This window comes from Telopea speciosissima, chromosome 7 (genome assembly GCF_018873765.1).
Source record: "Telopea speciosissima isolate NSW1024214 ecotype Mountain lineage chromosome 7, Tspe_v1, whole genome shotgun sequence".
NCBI lineage: Eukaryota > Viridiplantae > Streptophyta > Magnoliopsida > Proteales > Proteaceae > Telopea > Telopea speciosissima.
The window spans coordinates 4,112,086-4,132,927 of NC_057922.1; the positions used below are offsets into that span (position 1 = coordinate 4,112,086).

At 38.1% G+C, this 20,842-nt stretch overlaps 4 protein-coding genes across 4 annotated transcripts; 1 reads left to right on the top strand and 3 right to left on the bottom strand.

Moving 5' to 3' along the window:
* Positions 1-843: 843 nt before the first annotated feature.
* On the bottom strand, positions 844-3,180 carry LOC122669666 (annexin D2-like). Its single transcript, XM_043866489.1, has 4 exons — positions 2,337-3,180; positions 2,034-2,185; positions 1,512-1,730; positions 844-1,436 (listed from the first exon to the last, which is right to left on the bottom strand). Exons 1-4 carry the CDS (start codon positions 2,404-2,406, stop codon positions 912-914), a joined length of 966 nt encoding a protein of 321 aa, XP_043722424.1. The 5' UTR covers positions 2,407-3,180; the 3' UTR covers positions 844-911.
* Positions 3,181-4,352: 1,172 nt separating this feature from the next.
* LOC122669665 (metallophosphoesterase 1-like) lies at positions 4,353-7,953 on the bottom strand. The gene is made up of 4 exons (XM_043866488.1): positions 7,656-7,953; positions 6,609-7,213; positions 6,337-6,423; positions 4,353-4,833 (listed from the first exon to the last, which is right to left on the bottom strand). Exons 1-4 carry the CDS (start codon positions 7,890-7,892, stop codon positions 4,563-4,565), a joined length of 1,200 nt encoding a protein of 399 aa, XP_043722423.1. The 5' UTR covers positions 7,893-7,953; the 3' UTR covers positions 4,353-4,562.
* A 3,503-nt stretch (positions 7,954-11,456) lies between these two features.
* LOC122667363 lies at positions 11,457-12,115 on the bottom strand. Its single transcript, XM_043863625.1, has 2 exons — positions 11,903-12,115; positions 11,457-11,798 (listed from the first exon to the last, which is right to left on the bottom strand). The coding sequence occupies exons 1-2, from the start codon at positions 12,113-12,115 to the stop codon at positions 11,457-11,459; spliced, it is 555 nt and encodes a 184-aa protein (XP_043719560.1).
* Positions 12,116-16,479: 4,364 nt separating this feature from the next.
* On the top strand, positions 16,480-20,466 carry LOC122667364 (probable LRR receptor-like serine/threonine-protein kinase At3g47570). The gene is made up of 2 exons (XM_043863626.1): positions 16,480-19,210; positions 20,031-20,466. The coding sequence occupies exons 1-2, from the start codon at positions 16,480-16,482 to the stop codon at positions 20,435-20,437; spliced, it is 3,138 nt and encodes a 1,045-aa protein (XP_043719561.1). The 3' UTR covers positions 20,438-20,466.
* Positions 20,467-20,842: the final 376 nt, after the last annotated feature.

A 20,842-nucleotide genomic window follows, 5' to 3' on the forward strand; every position in this document is an offset into this window, starting at 1 on the left:
TCTCTTTCATTGCCTGCTACGGTCGGCCACCTCCCAGTTATGACCACCTTAGCAGCTCTGATGATGATGGGTCTTTGGTGATGGAAAAAGAATCTCATTTTTTGGTTGTGGGAGAAGAAGAATACCCTGTAACTGTTGTTGCTTAAATTCTAAACTTAGTAACCATGGTTATGGAACTCAAATGCATAATCATGTAACTTCAAGACAGAAAAATAGAAAAAAAAGAACATCTGAATTTAAAATTTAAATTTTCATGGCCTCATTTGTTCTTCAGTAGGTTATCGGAGTTTACTCGGCTTAGTGGCATAGATGCAGTTAATTTTCTTATACTTTCCATTGATCTCCACTTGTGGAAATTACGACCCGAAAAACAGATAAAAATCAAATTAGATCATGGAATCTGGTGGTATATCTGGGATAGTAATGCTCTTGGATAACCTACCTTAAACTTTTCCAGGCAGAATCTATATCTGACCAAACCATGTGATAGCCCATGTGTTTCACACAATCCTTGAATATAATACAATGGTGTTTACATAACAGTGTCACTTGGGAACCCCTACTCCCATAAAAGAATTCTATTTTCAATATACCTTGAGTGCAGATTCTTAATAGAAAAAAATGAGGCACATGTGTACCTATGAAAGACATAAAAACTTTGTCTAGCAGAAGCTGTTCCTTAGCTGGAGTAAGTGCAAAGATAAAGGGATTGGTTGAGATCCAAACATGGGATCAAGTTATTCAGTCCAGCTTATCCATAACAGGGGAAAAAAGGAGAATGGATGTACAAAAAAGAGGAAAAGGGAACCGAATAAAGAAATTTTGAGGCATAATCAAATAACATATTTTATTTATCACTGAAACTGTCAACTTACAAATATAAGTTTATATATGCATAGATAGAGATTTTGTCAGTGATATTTAAGAAGTCCAACTAAAAACTCAGCAATGTAGCCAAAGGCCTTATCAGTGGTATTGTTACACATATTTCTTATGAGGCTCTCTATTGACCAACCTGTTTTGACAGCAAAAGCATTGTTGATTTCCTTAATGTCAACCCCAGCTCGTGTAATGACTATTCGAACAAGAATTTCTCTGCAATCACCATTTTGCAGTGTTCTTCGTAGTTGCTTTACGAAGTACTTCACAGGATATTGGATGCATTTGATAACAACTGAAAGGTCCTTTCCGAATTGTCCACACTTATTTCGCTTAAGAGACTTTGAGAACTCATGGCCATAGAGTTGTTTGTAGGAGATAAGAATGGCCTTAAGTTGGTAAGTGCTTCTTTGGCTTAGAAGGGATATCATGATCTTCTGATCAAGGTATTTACCACTCTCCATTGCTTCATAAAGTGTCTTGGCATCACACATGGCCATGCTCATGTCAACTTTGCTACTGTAATGGCGACTTGACTTCAATACTGCCAACAGAATCTAAAGAGAGCACCAAAAGAAAAATTGGTCAACTGTGCTTGTTGTGAAAAAGTTCTAAAGTAGTTGAAATTTTACCTCTTTAAAGCCACCCTTGATTTTAAGGGAAGTATCCTGTTCAATATCAGAATTGTATAGAGAGCGATATGCTTGCTTGATAGACTGAAGCTCTAAGGAAGGACAAGCGCAAACCATCTCAATAAGAGTGTTGATGTCCACATTCCTCCCAAAAAGTACAGACCTCACAATCTCGGCATCACGAGCTTGTGGATCACTCATCCGAAGATACACCACCCTCTATAGGTCCACCAACACAGACATAAAACACAATCAGTATCGTCATATGGGGTTCCATGCAAAAGTAATGATCCCACGTTGGATGTGAATAGCGCGATATGAAGGCTTATAAGGACGTGGGCACTCTCTCCTTAGTGTCTCGATTTATTTTAGTTTATTTTGCACATACTTGGTTATTGTTGTGTTTCTCCATTAACTTGCACATTAGTGGGAAAGAATTGTTTTTCCCAACATATAATCTGTATACATGAAATTGAATTGGGGTGAAAAAAGCCTAAATTTGGAGACAAGATAAAGGCTTACAGCAAATGGGCTGTTTCTTTGAGCATTAGAGAGGATGTGTAGAACATCCTGGTTGTAGAGGGCATTATAAGTTTGACGAATAAGCCTAAGCTCTTGCAACTTCCTAGTTGTAAGGATCTCCACGAGCTTTTTCTTGTCAGTTGCACCATTCCCTGTTGCTTGTCATTGTCAATAAACAAAAAGGAATTCTTCTCAGTAAAAAAAAATCCAGGAAACTTCCAACAGACAAGAAAATAGAAGCCTTCTAGCTTTTGGTTGCAAGAATGAGCCTTAAATTGGAACTTTGGGACTGATTTAAGTTACCAGAGAAACAAGAATGAAGATATTGACAACATAACTCATTACTCCCAGAGACTTGAATGGAACTGGCCATCTCTTGAAGAGATTTTTCTTGTGTGCTTGCACTGATACTGGTAGGAGAGTCATATGAGCTCCATTTTATAAAGGTTAAGGTGACCTCAACTGTCTACATCCGAGGAATATTTTGCTTTCCATTCTACTTTTTTCAAAAGGAAGCATTAGCAATCAAGAGGAGAGAATAATAATATCTGAAAGTCTGAAGTGAAGGAACACAGGGAACATATCCTCAATTCCAATTTCAACCATACTCTGCTTAGCACACTTCACTTTCTCTACCAAACTTCTCTTTCCAAAATATTAAAAAAAATGGCTGATCTTATAAAGCTTTCAAGGAACCTAATTAAAGAGAAACTGGAAAGTAATTGAAAAGAAAACAGCAACGAATATCATTTATGTCAAACAACCAATTTCTACGAGGGAAATGAGAACCATGGCCGCACCTGATTGTGTTTAAGGATGGGGACATCAGAAGTGGAACCTTTCAGTACTTAGACAGCAAGTACACATTGGAGTTCTTTGAAGCTTGGAGCACAATCCTCCCAAAGACACTTCACACCTGTCTATGCTTGTGGTGCTTTCAATGGGCTGGAAACAGTTTCATTCAATAGGACCCACTGAAGAGTTCTTCTGAATTAAGAATCAGATGGACATAACTGGTAATGCTTTTCAGTATACACTACTTTTCTGATTATGCATGACTGAGCTTTTCACATTTCTTGTGAGTTCTGTAACTTAAGTGATGACCTGAAATTCTGGTTCCACAGTTGAAGTAAATAACAATTTCCTGTGTTCTTACTAGTCTCTGATGAACCTATTTTGTGGCTCCATGCTCTGTTAATACAGGATTAGCAGGAGCAGTCATTCAACATGATATTATTGGTAATCAGGTGTTTGTTTGATCTGCATTCTCTTGTCTGCAAAGAGATATCTAATAATGTCACGAGTGGTACCCATGAACTATTAATTAATTAGTGTCTTAGTTTAGTTGACCAAGGTTATAGGTATCGGTGTCGGGCATAAATTAAAAAATGGACCACTTTTTGATAATAAAACCGATCCGTATTGGTTTCCGGTGATACCGATACGGTACTGATATTTAGAACCATGTATTTGACCCCAACACCCTAATAAAGTTCAGATGCTTCAGTTCTCTCTTCTTTTTTTTTTTGAGATATTAAATATAACTGTTTTTAAGGGGTGGGGGGAAGGAGGGCTAAGAAATCCTATTTACAAAGATGAAATCAGATTGAGTACAGTAGTTTACTGTTATAAGAAACATTCATGAGAAAAAATAGTTGCTACAGGTTCCCCAACATTGTTCCAGGAATCAGAATCGGCCAAGACCGATCCCGTTTCCTGCATCTTGTTTTTTAATTGTCTTGTTTGATGTTTGATCTCTATTTTTGGCCACTATTTCTATCTTCTAATCAACAAAATAATAGAAAATCAATTAAACTTACCTCTTGCTTCAAGAATCCAGGTATATTAAATCAAATACCCCAAAGATTACAGGTTTGAGAAATCCTTGCTTCTTCCCGATTAAATTTTTTTAGAGTTCATCCCAATTCAGAATGATTTGAAAACAATTCCGACTGGTTTGGATTGGAATTGCAGGAGATAGATAAAGGCCAATTCCTTCTGATTCCACTTCCTTGAACTTTGATCCCCTATCCAAACTCTCCTAAAGTCCTAATATGAAAGCCCCACAAGCTAACAATGATCCTCTCTGCTTTCACCTTTTGGCCCACAAGTTTTTCCTGAGTTTGTAATGTGTATCCAAGTAACAGAAATTTCCAACAATGGAAGAAAAAGGCTATCCCTTAAATTAGTCAAGTTATTACTCACAAATAATGCAGGAGCTACAAACTGGTGATGGTCGGACAAAGTCAGAAAGATGGGTACAACATTTATATAAAGAAACGACACTTGGACAGTCTTACTAAAAAAAACGAGACTTGGACAGAATCACAGCTTTAATCCTTATGCCTTGTTTTTTTCCGAAGTTGATGTGATTACCCAGTTCTTGTATTACACTTATCACCAATTACTGATACACGCAAGGATGAATTTCATCCACCTGTGAGCTATAATACAAAACTACAAGTGGAGCAAAAACTTGAATAAAACAAGAACAAAAATAAAATAAAATACACAGTGAATGGTGGAAAATTATCTCCTCGAATTCAACAAATGTGAATTGCTTGTTATTAGTGTTGTAGTTAATAACAAAACCAGAACAGAGACATATGCCATTATTACATGAGATTCTCTAGCAAGGGAGCACTGGCTAATAGTCACTGCTTTGTTCCTCCCAAAAGTGGCAACAATGAAACCAGGGTCATCCCTTGCATTCCAGGTCATGGCGGGGACAGTCACCTCCCGGGTTCCATCTCTGTGAATGTGGTCACAGAATCTGTGGGTATGAGCACTGAAGACTATCCTGCAGAAAACCAGGGGAAAACAACCAGTTCGGAGAATGTAAAGACATGAAAGAAGATAAATGGGTGGATTTCATACTTCTGCTTGATAAAGACAAATCCGAAATACACAGGTATTTTATCATTCATCAACTCTCTCATGGGAATAACAAACAAATCTTTTCCCCAGCAGTCTCCTAATTCTCTTAACCAGAACAATGCTTCATGCATCTTGATAGGTAAGTACATACCAAAATCTGATAATACTTCTAAAGGGTTTAATGGAATGGCATTTTCCCTCATCTTTGTCCTCGTATTATTTACCCCACAAAGTGTACAACTTGGTGGACCATGTGTGGGTGGGTAAGAAGCTACGGTTGAGTTACAATGGTGAGATATATGCTATCTAGACAGAAAGATAAAAGACTGGATTTCTGTGTGAATAGGGAGGTTGTAGGTTTCAGGCATACCCACTTCGTGATCAAACTTGTCTATAATGAATAATCTGATACAGAGAATGGAAAAAAAAATTGCTCAAAATTAAGCAGGCTATCCGAAACTTCTACCTAAAGAATGTAAAATCCAAAATGCTTAACTTGCATTATCAAACCTGTCCAATAATGAATTAGACCAAACAGGCTATCTGACACCTCTATGTATAGAATGTAGAACCCAAATTGTTTATAACTTGCACAATTGCCACTTTCCCATTGTAAGATGGTGAATGCCTCTACTCAGGGAAATATAAAGTGCTTTGATAAGGTGTAAAATGGACAGGTTTTGAAAGGAGGACATTGTAATTATAGAGCCCAGCAAGCAGGCATGTTATAATCGGATCAGGTTTTCCTTAAATAGCACAACTCAGTGCCATCTAAATATAAAAGCCTCCCTCAAAGGCCTCAACTCTCAAGGCTCAAAGATTTAGCTTCTATTGATCATTTTCCATCTTATAAGAAAATTTTTGCTGGCTGGAACATGCCTTGATCTGGCATCCCCCCTACTGGTAACACCTGAAAGGGTAGACACATCATATAGGTGCATTTGAAGTAGTAGAACGGACTACCGAGTTCTCTCAAATACGGAATATAGTCCTACAAGGCAATGTCTCACTTCCCAACCTCATCCAAATAATGGGGAAGCAAACAATAGTTATGGCACCCCAACATGTTTCAAAAACAGATAGGCCGAGCCAATGAGTTCCACAGGCAACACAGTTTGTCAAGAGGTATCCTTTCCTAAAAAGACATCCTGAAATATACAACAGAAGCTATGCATGAATACTAGGCACGACACCAACTAGCGGGATTCATGTTATTTGACCCCAATGATTTGGCAAGGCGCTCAGTCAATTTGAGACAAGTATACAGACAGCACAGAGTTGGTGTGTTAATGCTTGATAGAAAGAACCCCAAGGTAAGTTAAAATGGATAAGAAACAACGGTCGAACAAGTAGGAATTTATAGACTACAAACAGAGAGAGCAGAAGTGTAGGAAAAATAAGATTTTATTGAATGAAAATGCAGTACCTGGGTTTAAGAGCATGGATGATGTATTCAGTTGCATTTTGGGGGAGAGCTTGCAACAACTCGTAAGGTCCCATCCCAGCTTGCTTCCTGCAAAGAGTTCAAGAGCAATCAACCAAAGATGATGATCATTCAGTTGAATTTCAAGACAGACTTAATAGTGAACCAATTGGGTAACAATGTTGTACGCCTTTTGGAGACATCACTGACAGATTTGTATTCTATTATTTCAGTATGGGGCCCAAATGTAATACTAACCTAAGAACAACACTTACTGATTGTAAAATGTTCTTAAACTCCAACGTTCAAGAGGTGAAACGGTTCTCTTGAGAGCACTGGCATCCATACAGCTATTGTTTGTTGTCGGATGCAGCGGAAAGTGAAGTAAGAGGACAGGTCCAGAACCAGATGACACTGCATTCTCTCTCCAATGAAAACTGCCAAAATTCTCATGGACATGGAACCTGTTGGAATCATTTGTGGCTTCATTTGTACCCACTATGTGGGTTTGCAGATCTACACTTTCTCTCTCTATGGCCTTTTCAACACCAAAGCGTAGGCCATTATTGCCACAAAGAAGAGCTACAGTGTTAAGTGAGAAAAAGCTAATGTTGCTTACTTCAAAAGAACCACAACCTGCAGAATCCAATCCTGGCAAACTGCTAGATATTCGATTGATGAGTTTTGAACTTACATGCCTGCATTCTCCTATGTCCCTGTCACCAAGAACAATATGAAGAGGGAGACTAAGAAAGGGTCCCACCATCCTCTGAAACTGCTGAAGCACAGAGAACCATTTATGACTCGTCAATTCTGATCCTTTTGCAGAAACATCACCCAAGACTACTAGCATATCAGGCTTTAGGCGATCAAAAGATTTCTAGTTCACAAAAGAGTAGGTACAAACTGATTACATTACTTCAAGGAAAGAATAGATAATAATCAAATATGTTAGGAGTCAAGTAGTTCAACAAATAAATATTTCACGTTGTTTATCACAAAGTGATCACTTCAGTGATTTGCTATTTGTTTTATGAAGTCAAAGTAGGTGAAATGAACATAGAATGGAAAAACTACCAACACAGAAATTACAGATGCGACATAAAACCCAGAGGATTTAACCCAAAAAAAAAAAAAAAAACAAATCTTTTGCTTAATGAAACAACAGAAACTTCTCCCTCTCACTCTTACTTTGTCAGTTTTGTAGTGGTTTTCGGGAGATAACATTATAAAGAATCCAAATGAAAAACCAGTCAAGGAAACGCAACATTTCAAAACAGGGAGCTATTAATAGGCATTGAACTCAGAATTAGAATTAATACCCTAAAGAACTTGGCCATGTAGGAATCTCTGAAATACAAATTCATGTAGCCTGCTTCAGATCCCAGCAAGAGCAGGTTCGCCACCATCATCACCTTCAAATCCTCTGAATCTTCAACAGAAACGTCCTCAGGATGGTTGCTTGGGACTACCTCACATGAAGGTATGGATACCCATTCTTCGAAAACTATTAGAGCCGCGACAAAGATAAGCGGAAAGATCGATCTCCAAGCAACCATCTTTCTCGTTCTTGATCCCAACGTGTCGAGAATTCGATGCCGAAATTGACGAATTTCGGAGGGATCGGAGGCAAGATCGCGCAATAATCTAGGAACAGGACGTCTTCTTTCGCCATCTTCCACCTCTTCTTGCCTCTCTCGTTTGATTGTATCATGAGGGTTTGATTAACCAAAAAGATAAGGATATTTCTGTCTTTCTACATTTTCGCCAATCTTTGGTCACTCCTTCAGTGTACTTGGTTGCATTTAGTAAACATAGTAGTTATAGTAAACTCGATTTTTTTTTTGGGTGAAATAGTAAACTCGAATTTATCTCCTCCAAGGAGCCCAGCACTCAGGATGTCGTCAGTCGTTGGGCTGTGCCGCACACATTCTTAGGAGAGCATCGAGATGTGTGCGGCACAATTCAACCGCTGGATGCCCCTAGTAGCACTCTGGGCGCTGGGCTCCCTGGAGACGATCCTGATCCAATAAACTCATCAATCCAACAATATATATATATATATAGGGGCCCTCTTCTCTGTGCCGCAGCGCAGGTTGTGCCCAAGCACATGGGGGTGGGTGCAATGACCACCCTGCCCCCTTAATGGCAGGCTCATGTGCCTGGGCATAGCCTGCACTGCGGCCTAGAGAACATTCTCCCATATATATATGTCTGGAAGTCAAAAAAGTTGATTTGATGCCAATGGTCAAAATCTAGATTTTCTCCTTTGGGACCAAGGATCAAGTATAGGTTTAGGCTAAGATTTGAGGATCTTTCAATGCACATCATCTGGCTGTGGAGCTCCGATTCACACACGGTACACATCCCAACATGCTGGCATGTGGATCAAAGCCTCCCTAATTGTACGATGTGCACAAGATTTGATTCCCTTCGTTAAGCTAAGGAAGCAGGATTTCTAGATTTTTTTTGGTCGAAAATTTCTGCATTTTTTTTTATTGGTATGAAAAATGGTGAGGTTTCATTCACAATATAAATCACACATTTTATGAAATCACACATTTTATGCCCCTCACGATCTAATGTAGATCAAAAAAAACGAAGGAACTATTATTTAATCTAACTGTATTGTGCATATTTAGATATTTTTTTATTAACAATGTGTAATAATAATACTGCCCCTCCTTGTAGAAGAGCAAGATCTCCTTGATATGGATTCTGATGTGTATTCCTCTTTTTAGTTAATGAATTTTTCTGGTTTCATCTAAAAAAATATAAAAATAACCGTCCCTCCATACAGATACAATTGAGTAGAACAGAGAATTTCATTATCGTACAAAATAATGAACGAAATTTTACGGATCCGGATCCTCTACGGTTTGGCTATAGCAGCCATCTGTCCTGCCCAGTAACAGGAGCATGACATCTGTAAAGTGCAAAATCCAACGGCAGATTTTAAATCTTTTTGAAATCCAAGAGTTAAGTGGTTTAATTGTATAAAACCAAATCCATCTAGACCAAAACCGTTTTTACCAAACTGAACCGATCTAAACTAAACAAAACTAAAACGAAACACTAATCATTCATCTTCCCATTTTCAAAATCAAAACCCTAACCCTGTCTTTTCCCTCTTCCCGCTCCGAACCAGATCCCCAAAATCGAAACCGCTGACGAAGAAAACGACAACAACATCATCGACGGCAAAGACCTCGAAGCAGCAGCCGAAGACGATCTCAAGCCTCCTCCCTTCAAATTCCATCGCATATGGCTCGAATCCGACGAAATTTGATTCCTCCAAGGCCTCCTCGAATGCTCCGTCAGATGAATTTGTCTTTCCTCAAGACCTCCCTCTCTTCTAAGATCGCTTCTCACAGTCCATGCCTCAACCCTACGCTAGATCCCAGCTTGTGATATGAGTTTTTGCGGATTAGATACATACCCATTATTTGGTGATGGGAGAAGATAAATTATGAACCGAGTCCGGTCTTTGGTTATTCATTATTGTCAGTGGAGACTTGTCAGGGGATCTCTAAGCTTGTCCTCACAGCTTTGTTGTAAATTTCATTTTATTTTGCAAAAATTCATTAAAATTTCAGTTTCAGCTTTGGATTATGTTGATTAATAAACTACTTCCCTGACTGCATTACCTTATAATTCTGTCCTGATCCATGATAGGAGACATTTTTTGATGGCTTCCGCTCCTTTGGCGTACTGAAGAGGAAGCGAAATAGCTAGATTGCTTGGATTAACTGAGAGAGACGATGGGAAGGAAGTCGAGATGGCTCTTAGAAATCCTCCATGGGTGCAGTACTGCTGCATATAATCTTATTACCTTGATAAAAGAGACATATGGGGAAGTAGGCACTTCAGAATATTCGGCACTAGGATAGTACTAAACTGAGTGGATATCAGTAGTTCAATCTTATATTTTGAAATGGATTATGATGTTGCACCCAGGGTTACACTTCTGTATGTAAAAATGTAACCTTTTGGCTGTATATTGTGCGTATATAACCACTCCCTTTTCGATGATAAACTGAAAAGGAAGTACCAGGTGGTTAAGAAAATTAATCGAGTCTACTTTCCTTGTGTTCTAACTAGTGAAAAGCTTATTACTCTTATGAGTAGCTTAATGTAAATGATGACTTCAATTACTCAGATTGGCTGATCCAAACTTATATTTGATCAAGTAGTGGTGCTAATTGGAACGGTTCCAAATAATCAGGGTGGGTCTTAAATCAATTCCACAATTGGTCCATGGCCAAACTGTCCCAATTAACTTGTTGGTTTCAAATTTTGGAACCAATTACCAATTAATAATGGAAATGATCTGTTCTAGTTCCTAAAATTTTCTTATTAGTATTAATGATAAAAAAAAAAAAATTTAATCCTACAATGATCAGTTCAATAAGCCTTATGGTGGCTTCATCAGCCATTGCTGCTGTTTCATCATGGTGATTGCATGACTGTTAGGCTTGGTTGCTAGTTCTCAAACTAGGGATAGAGGTCATGCTCATCAAGCCTGGAAAACTTGTCATATGTAAAATCACAGCTCCTAATCAAGATAGCTCTTTATCAGTTTCATCTTTCTGGAGATGCTCTGGGGCACCCATAAATGCTCTGTCATTCTTGTAGACGATGAAAAACAATTGTTAATTGTGATCCCATTTCAAAGACTGATCCTCTGAACTTGGAATTATTTTGGGGTTAGAAAGACATGGCCATTGATGAGTCCAATAGAGTTTGTGGATGCTTTCCGAAGGCATTTATCTCAAATCTGGCATAAGGCAAATTTATTGATTAATCATCTCCAATCCTTTTAGTCAAAAACCTCAGCCCAAGATCTAAGCATCTGGTTTTGCAATTGATCTTGATTTGATCAGGATAGTTTTCAAATACGACTTGCAAAACAAGCAAGCTTATACTGTAATTGGACATTGAATGCACAAAAATGAATCCTTTTATGATTGAATAAACAAAAATCACCTAGAAGATCAAACACACAAGAAAAAACCAAACAAAAAGAAAGCCAAAGGATTGAAGGTTATATAAAAGAAGATAATAAATAAATAGGAGAGAAAAATAATGTTTATACATTCGATTTATACATCGATCAAGTGCTCTCATCGTTGATTGATAGCATTCTCAAGAAGCAGCCTCAAGCTGCAAGCCATTACATCTAGTTTCTCCGCTCTTTGCTCTCGCCACCTCTTCTCAAAATCTATTGCCCTCCCCTGTTTCGACGATTCTGCTGGAGTAGACGAAGACGTAGACGTCTGGTCCGCATAAAGAAGCTCCTGGCGAACAAGTATCATTTTCACTGCCTTGAGGGATCTATCAAAGCTATCCATAATGGTTTTCGCCGCGAACCGTCCAAGCCCACCACCATCTTCACCGACTAGCAAATACGGCTCCTCTTCATGTCCACTGCCGAGATTGTTCTCTAAATTCAATTCAGTATCTTCCTCAATAATATCAGCGTCGTTGATGCTAGGTTGAACTGGTGGTGGAGGAGGAGGGGGAGGAAGACAAGCAGAAGGGTAGGAGAGAAACTCACCCTAACACTAACCTTAGAGGGCTTCCGCTTATTAGACTGAAAGGGAGATGAAGAGGCATATGAAGGATGCCATAACTGATTGGAAAGATCGAAGAGCGCACGATCGTGCGGAGCAAGAAGCGAAGGATCAAGCCCAACTGAAATTCGAGTAGAGATAATGCGAAATTTCTTACGAAGACGACGAAGCTTCTTAGAAAGCTGGGATCTGGTGTAGGGTTGAGGCATGGACTGTGGGAAGCGATCGTAGAAGAGAGGGAGGTCTTGAGGAAAGACAAATCCATCTGCGGAGCATTCGAGGAGGTCTTGGAGGAATCAAATTTCGTCGGATTCGGGCCATATGCGATGGAATTTGAAGGGAGGAGGCTTGAGATCGTCTTCGGCTGCTGCTTCGAGGTCTTTGCCGTTGATGATGTTGTTGTCATTTTCTTCGTCAGCAGTTTTGATTTTGGGGATCTCGTTCGGAACGGGAGAGGGAACAGACAGGGTTAGGGTTTTGATTTTGAAAATGGGAAGTTGAATTTGTTTAGTTTAGATCGGTTTGGTTTGGTAAAAACGGTTTTGGTCTAGATGGGTTTGGTTTTATACAATTAAACCACTTAACTCTTGGATTTCAAAAAAATTTAAAATCTACCGTTGGATTTTGCACTTTACACATGTCATGCTCCTGTTACTGGGCAGGACAGATGGCTACTATAGTCAAGCCGTAGAGGATCTGGATTCAAATTTTGCTGCTACACTAGTAGGAGGAATGAATGTTCCTGCTACAAGGCTGGTAGCCAAGGAAATGGGATCTTAAGAGGTATTTTAAAAAATACTAAAACCTAGGAGGGTATTTATGAATCAAAAGGGAAAGTGAATTATTCTATTTCCTTGGCTGCTAGCCTTGTAGCAGGAATATTCCTACTATGGGCGTAGCAGCAAAATTTTTTCCTAGAAACAAATGAAATTTTACTGCTACACTAATAATAATATATTTTAAAGAAAGAAAAAAGTGCATCCCTTAACAATAAGTGTTGAATAGATTATTGTTCTCGTAGCCTTGTGGACAAAATCTTTGTTCCTAGATTATTGTTCGCGTAGCCTTGGGGACAAAATCTTTGTTCCTTCATTCCTTCTGATCAATCGGAGAAGCCAAGTACACTCACCAAGAGAAAACCCAATCTTCCTCTTCTTCTCTCAAAAGATATTCTCATCTTTGCTTCGATCCTTGCAATCCCAAAGTCAAGTTTCACCATCTCTTGTTATTCTTCCATGGAATTCTTGGCTTCCAAGTTGGTAGGTGGAGCAAGAAAGGCTATGATTCCATTTGTTGAGTTGTGAAGGTCACCATTGTTAGTGATATTAGTTTCAGTAACGGAGGAGGAAGATGGGTCATGGGTAACAATCACATCAATCTGTTGTGTTTCTTTGGAGTACAGAGGCAATGACATCTGCTGGGACATCATCTTCATCTCCTTCCCCTTCCCCATTAGTATCACATACAATCTCACTATTATCATCGCCCCTCCTACCAGCGTTGGGCTCCTCTGTAGCGTAATAGGGAGTGCACACATTCAACGGCCCACAATGCCTGGGCACGTAGCCCAACACCCCGTCTGTGTGTTGGGCTGCGTGTCCAACCATTGTGGGCCGTCGGATGGTAAGCTACACTTCCTGTCACACTAAAGAGGAACCAAATCCCTCCTACCATGCTGTGATTCATGTCAACACATAATAAATCTAATCAAAATTAAATTATACATTTTAGGATTTAGTTTCCCTCCACTCATAGAGGATGGTTCACCCACCATCCTTGGGTTCACCAACCCATTATTATATTGCCCCTCTTACCATGCTGTGATTCACATCAATACAAAATAAATCTATCAAAATTTAACTTTAAATTTTATTCAAAAATCTATTATTTTTTAGATCTTTGTAGGCATTACTATACCTAGTGAAGTATAACTCATCACTATTTACTACTTGGGAGTACATGAGTTAGTTCATATGATTAAGGATCTCACATACAATTCAATAGTCAAATTCTAGACCAAAATATACAAGGAAAGTTATTAAACTCTGATTTAATATAAAGATGTAATAAAATTACCAAAATGCCATTGATCGGAGATTGATTGGTCCAACAGATTCAGGTTAGAAATTCGACACCCTTGTTTCATTAGGGATTAAACAGAAGACAAAAAAGGTTAAAGGAAAACGCGAAGCTTTTGTTCAAGGAGGAAGGAAGCCATGACCCATCTTCTTCTATCTATCATTTTATTGACACGAAAAGATTGAGGAAATTTTTACAACCAAAAGAAGATCTACAGTGTTGACTATTGCTGTTATTGTGCAAGACTCGAGTGAATCGACTTCAGTATCGAGTTCAATTCGGACCTAGCTCTTGTCCACAGCCATGGCGGGAGTTGGACGGTCCAACGCTTGGTAACCATCTCAAAAACAGGGGGTGATCATTTCACATGTGAGGCTCAAGTGAGACCCACCTGGGAAATGACCACCCGATCCCTGATTTTGCTGTCATTTAATGAGGCTGGATGCTCCAACTCCCGCACAGCTGGACAGAATCTTTTTCCGGGGAATTCTCTATTTAAAGCATTCCCATTCCACACGGTGAAGACCTTAGTAAGTAAATTCGCGTATTATACACGTATTATATGCGTCCCCATATTTTTAAACATATAATACTCCCGTCCCTGTATGTTCCCATATTTTTATAAAAAAATGCATTTTTTAATCGATTGAGTATTATAGTATTATACTCGTATAATACACGTATTATACATTTTTAAAAAAAAAAAAATTTTACCCAAAAGATTAGAATTTAGGGAAACTATTTCACTTTCCCTTTCGTCCCTTTCGATTTGCGTTGAACATCCAACCATAGCAGGCAACAGTAGCCGCCCTCCATCTCCAATCATCCTCGCCATCTCCGTTCAACAAAGCGGCACTTAAGTCTTGTACTCTCCTCTTGTTTCTCTGGTTTTTGAACTTTGATGGTGGTAGTGAAGCAAATGAATCTGGTGTGATATTGGCAAGAACGGCTCAATCTCTATTCTATTTTATTCTTGTTTTTCTGTCTCTTGTAGCTAATGTGTACAGTGGAGATCCATATCTGGAACTCTCCCTCTTGTCTTGTGTTGGTTAATTAGTGGGAACTCATCTCCCTTCACAAGAACACATCTGGTTAAAAATATGTGGTTATCTCATTGTAGATAGAAAGAACTGTAATGTTGGAAGAATGATTTAATGATAAGGTAATCAACTTGCTCATGTCATTTTCAGACAATCTACATTCATTTCTTGTAGATTATTGATATTTTGGTATGTTAAATGATAATCTTAGAGATGTTATATAGCATATTATATTATTGTGTTTATTTTAGTTAATAAAATCATGATATTATTTTGTATATTAGGTGGTGAATGCATGTTATATAATGAATATATGTCCGTTTTTTTAAAAGTATTATTGCCGTCTATGTCGTATTATACCCGTATTAAATGTGTATCGTATTATTATCGTATGCGTTTTATGAAATCGAATTTTTGAAAAATATTATTATTATCTAGTCCGTTTAATTGCTGTACGTATCCGTTTCCATTCAATTGGCGTTCCCGAACTTACTAACTAAGGTGAAAGACTATTCTTCCATGGGATGACTCTCTCTATCAATACAACATTGTTGATTTGTTTCTTTCATGCTTAAATTGCTGGTCGTGACGTATCATCGATTTGCATTAAATCCTTGCCCCACCTGTATAATTAATTCTACATCCACCAGTTGGAAGGAGAGTATGAATTCAACTGTGGGACTAACGGACATAAGACACATAAGTGAATTAAATTTCATGCCACACTTACGTTTTCAATTCACTCAATTTACTGTAAAAGGAATCCCGTTTCATACGTTGATGACCTTCTTCTTGAGGACTTTTATTTGCATAAGATGCCCAGAGTCTCAATTTGTTTACTTAATGGTTTCAATTGATAAACTTTTAATTGTGTAAGATGCCTAGAGCCTCGATCAATTTGTATCCTTTGTGGTAGAATAATGGAAGTGGGTCACCAAATAGCAGGATTGACCATGGTTATCAAATATAAGATAGAGAGATCCAGATCAGCTACCCACATCAGGACGGATGGAGATAGATTTGACCCCTCCATAAGACATGGGTCCCATACCCTCGAGACAATTAAGTAGTTGTCTTCATTCGGTGATGATCGACCCTCTTCTTAAGGAGAGCCTCAATTTGTTTCCTTCACGGTGGGCTAATGGAAGTGGCCACCCATTAGGTAGCAATTAGGTAGCAGGACTGATCGTTATTGACTAAATTGCTTGTGAAAGTAGTTGTGTTCACACGGTGATGACCCTCTTCATAAGAACTTTGGGACTTTGGCATCCAATGCTCGAACGTGGGTTTGACTTCACAATACTCTCATGCCTAAATTAAAATTAAAGAGACTATAAATTGCAATTGATGAGACTTCTGACGACTCGTACTACTCCTACTTTTCCATCACTCCCAAATTTTCATTCAGTCCATATAACCCAGAGGATACACACTGAAAATTAACATTTTGATCGATGGGTTATACCTTGGTGCCTTTGTCCATTTGCACTATTAACATTAATGCCATTCTTCTTCTTCTTCTTCTTCTCTTCTGTTACAACAGCAGCTGCATGTGTTTGGCATTTTCACAATCAGGTAGAGGATCAAATGGAACTGATCGGCTAGCCTTGTTAGCTATCAAGGGTCGGATTACCAATGATCCCTTTCATGTTGTGAGTTCCTGGAATGACTCCATCCCTTATTGTGAGTGGCCAGGCGTTATATGTGGTGGTCGCCGGCATCCAAACAGGGTCAAAGCCTTGCGTTTACTATCTAGTGGGTTGGTGGGTTCCTTGGCTCCAGAAATAGGAAACCTCAGTTTCCTTGGAGAGATTTCGCTCCAAAACAACAGCTTCAATGGTGAAATCCCTCGTCAAGTAAGCTTTCTCTTCAGGCTTCGTTATTTATACCTATTTAACAATTCATTTGAAGGAGAAATCCCACCCAACATATCAAGTTGCTCCAATCTTATAGAACTCAATTTAAGTTACAACAATATTATGGGGAAAATTCCGGTAGAACTTGGCACCTTGTCCAGGCTTCAAGTCCTTTCATTCCGTCACAACAGAATGACGAGACAAATCCCACCTTCCTTAGGGAATCTTTCATCCCTTTACACCATTTTCGCATCATTCAACGATTTTAATGGAAGTATTCCAAATTCCCTTGGACAATTGACAAGATTAAAGATTCTCTTGCTTGGTGGAAATAAGTTGTCTGGTACTATTCCTCCCACTCTATATAATCTTTCTTCACTCGGTGTTTTTGATGTCGGAATTAATCAGCTTCAAGGGAGTCTTCCAACAGATATAGGCTTCAATCTTCCTAATCTATCGTGGATTTCAGTTTTTGAAAACCAGTTTCATGGACCAATTCCAACTTCTGTGTCCAATTTGTCGAAACTCGAACTATTTCAAGCCAACAGAAACTATTTTACTGGGAAAGTGGCTATTGATTTTGGAGGCCTATCAAAGCTCACTCGGCTTGTATTGTCCAACAACCATTTGGGAAGTGCAGAGGACAATGACTTGAGTTTTGTCATCAGCACATTGACCAACTGTAGTAGTTTAACAATTTTGGTGCTTGGTGCTAATCAGTTTGGTGGTGTGCTCCCCAACTCCATAGCAAACTTGTCGACCCAACTAAAAATGCTCACATTGGAAGAAAATCAAATATCTGGAGACATCCCAGTGGGGATAGGGAACCTTGTAAGGTTACAATTCTTGAGCCTATATCATAATTTACTAGAAGGAAGTATTCCAACTTCAATTGGGGATTTTCAAATGCTTCAAATACTCTATTTATATGAGAACAAATTCACTGGGCCAATCCCTTCTTCTTTTGGAAACTTGACACTATTGATTAATCTCAATTTAGGAGATAATCGCTTGCAAGGAAAAATACCTTCAAGACTTGGAAAATGCAAATCTTTGTTAAACTTGATCCTTTCTGGTAATAATTTCAATGGTATCATCCCCAAAGAGATATTTGATATTTTCACATTGATAGAGCTAAACCTGAGTAAAAATTCTTTCTTTGGTTCTCTACCTTTGAATGTGGGTCGACTAGCCAATCTTGAAATCCTAGATGTTTCTCTGAACATGTTGTCGGCGAAAATCCCTAACACCCTTGGTGCTTGTACAAGCCTAGAGCACCTTTCTATGGAGGGTAACTTATTTCAAGGACCTATACCATCGTCTCTGAGTTCTCTAAGAGGTCTTCAAGATTTAGATCTTTCACGCAACAACTTATCTGGTTTTATCCCAAAATATTTGAGTACATTTAACTTTTTACAAAAGTTAAATTTATCATTTAATCATTTGGAGGGTGGGGTATCAACAAATGGAGTCTTTGAAAATTTGAGTGCACTTTCAATCATTGGAAACAATAAGCTTTGTGGAGGTATACCAGAACTTCATTTGCCAAAATGTCAAAATCAAAAGTCAAAAGGAGATGGCAAACCTCATGTTTTTAAGCTGATAGTTATCATATGTGGTTGTGGGGGCTCTCTAAGTTTGATTTTTACGACATATTTTTTCATTGTCTACCGGAAAAGAAAAGAAAAGAAAGAATCCACTTTATCTTTGATAGGAGATGGCCATTTTAAGATCTCATATCCCCAACTCCTTAAAGCTACGGATGGATTTTCTTCTGCAAATTTGATTGGAGTGGGGAGTTTTGGTTCTGTGTACAAAGGAGTTCTCAATCATGATGAAACTATTGTTGCTGTAAAGGTTCTCAACATCAGACAAAGAGGTGCTTCCAAGAGTTTTATGGTTGAATGTGAATCCCTTAGAAATATCCGACATCGTAATATTGTAAAAATCTTAACATCTTGTTCAAGTATAGATTTTGAAGGCAATGATTTTAAGGCTTTAGTATATGAGTTCATGCCCGGTGGGAATTTGGAGAGGTGGTTACATCCACATGCAAATGGCATACAAGATGAACAAAGGCATTTAAACTTTGGTCAAAGATTGAATATTGCCATTGATATAGCTTCAGCATTGGATTATCTTCACCATCATTGTAATACGCAGTTTATTCACTGTGATATTAAGCCAAGCAATATTCTTCTCGATGGTGATTTGACTGCACATTTGGGTGATTTCGGAATATCAAGAAATCTTTCTCAAGCCACATGTAGATCTCAAAATCACACAAGCACAATTGGTATAAAGGGATCTATTGGATACATTGCGCCAGGTAATGTACCTCTTTTATTGCTCTAGTATTTTTTTTTTCTTTTTTTGTTGATCTAGTATAATTTTTATTCTTTTTTTGAAAGTTGAGACAACTTACCTTCGTACGATGAATCTAATATTTGTCGTACCTATTCTACTGTAAAATCTTAAGGTGTAATTACTATTTTCATATACATGTTGTGATATCTTTAGCCCCTTCCTAAAGAAAAGTAGTTTAATATCTCAAACAATTGAAAAGTAATAATATAAAAATCCCAAGAAGATACGTATGCTTAGATGATATTTTGAGTCTCTTTATTTTTACACCAAAGTTTTGAGTGCATCTTTCCTTAGTATAATCAAATTATACCTTAAATGCTATAGGCTAGAAACCACGATTTTCTGGAGAATTATGCATTTACTTTGTGTAGGGGTTGGTAGTTTTTTCCTGTACATAGATTAATGTGGCCACATTATGCCACATTAAAATCGTGCGATAAAATTACTTGGATATCATGCCATTAGATAATCAGTTGGATTTAGATCCACAACTATGGACACTAGAGGAGCCTATGGTCCTTGTATGAACACTATAATTCAGAACAAATATGATGATACCCTAACCTCTCATGAGATGCACATTGTTAAATTGGATACATAGTTCACTCAAAACTCTAGACCCAAATAATTTGCTCTATGAGATTTTCGTCAATGATTATACTTAATTTAACCCTTGAGTTCAACTGAGTAGGTTAATATCATGTTATTCTTCTAGTTGAGACCAATGTTTCTCCTATTCTCACTAGTTATAAAAGCACTAACATAATATGCATAAATTATAGAGTATGGTGTAGGTGCTGATGTTTCAACACATGGTGATGTTTATAGTTATGGGATTCTCTTATTAGAGATGTTCACAGGGAAGCGGCCTACCCATGAAATGTTCAAAGGTAACTTTAATCTTCACTATTGGGCTGAGATGGCTTTGCATGATGGAGTGATGGCTGTTGTCGACTCATCACTTCTCCCCATGGAAGAATATGAAGAAAAGGCAACAACAAGTGTAACCAACATAATTGGAAGTCGAAGACGATGCATGAAGGAAAGAGTGCAAGAGTGCCTTAATTTAGTTATTAAAATTGGAGTTGCATGCTCAGCTGAATCACCATGGGATCGAATGGACATAAATGATGTGGTTAAAGAGCTACTTCTGATCAACGACATTTATCTTGGAGTTGACATTCATTAAGGAAGATGATCTATAATAAGGGCTATGAACAATGGTAAGTCATCATGTCCTTAAAAAATTGAGTTTTCTGTACTTGTTGATGAAACTGCTGAAACTTTTTTCTTCTATTTAAGTTAATTATTCTTTTAATCTTATTAATTTTGGTATGGCTAAGGAATTCCATCGGTGTTTCATAGGGTGGTGTTGCATCAACCTTACAAGACCAACTGGAAATTTCAAGGAATCTATGTGGATCTATGTGGTTTGCTTTAAGAAGCTTTTGAAGTCTAATCTTTTTTTCTTTTCTTCCTTTTTAGTAGTCCTTCATACTTTCTTTTAGTAGCCTTTTATCTTGTGTGAGCAATATTTATATATGAATATGTGATATTGATAAGAAGTGCAGTTGTATTCAACACTAGTATACAT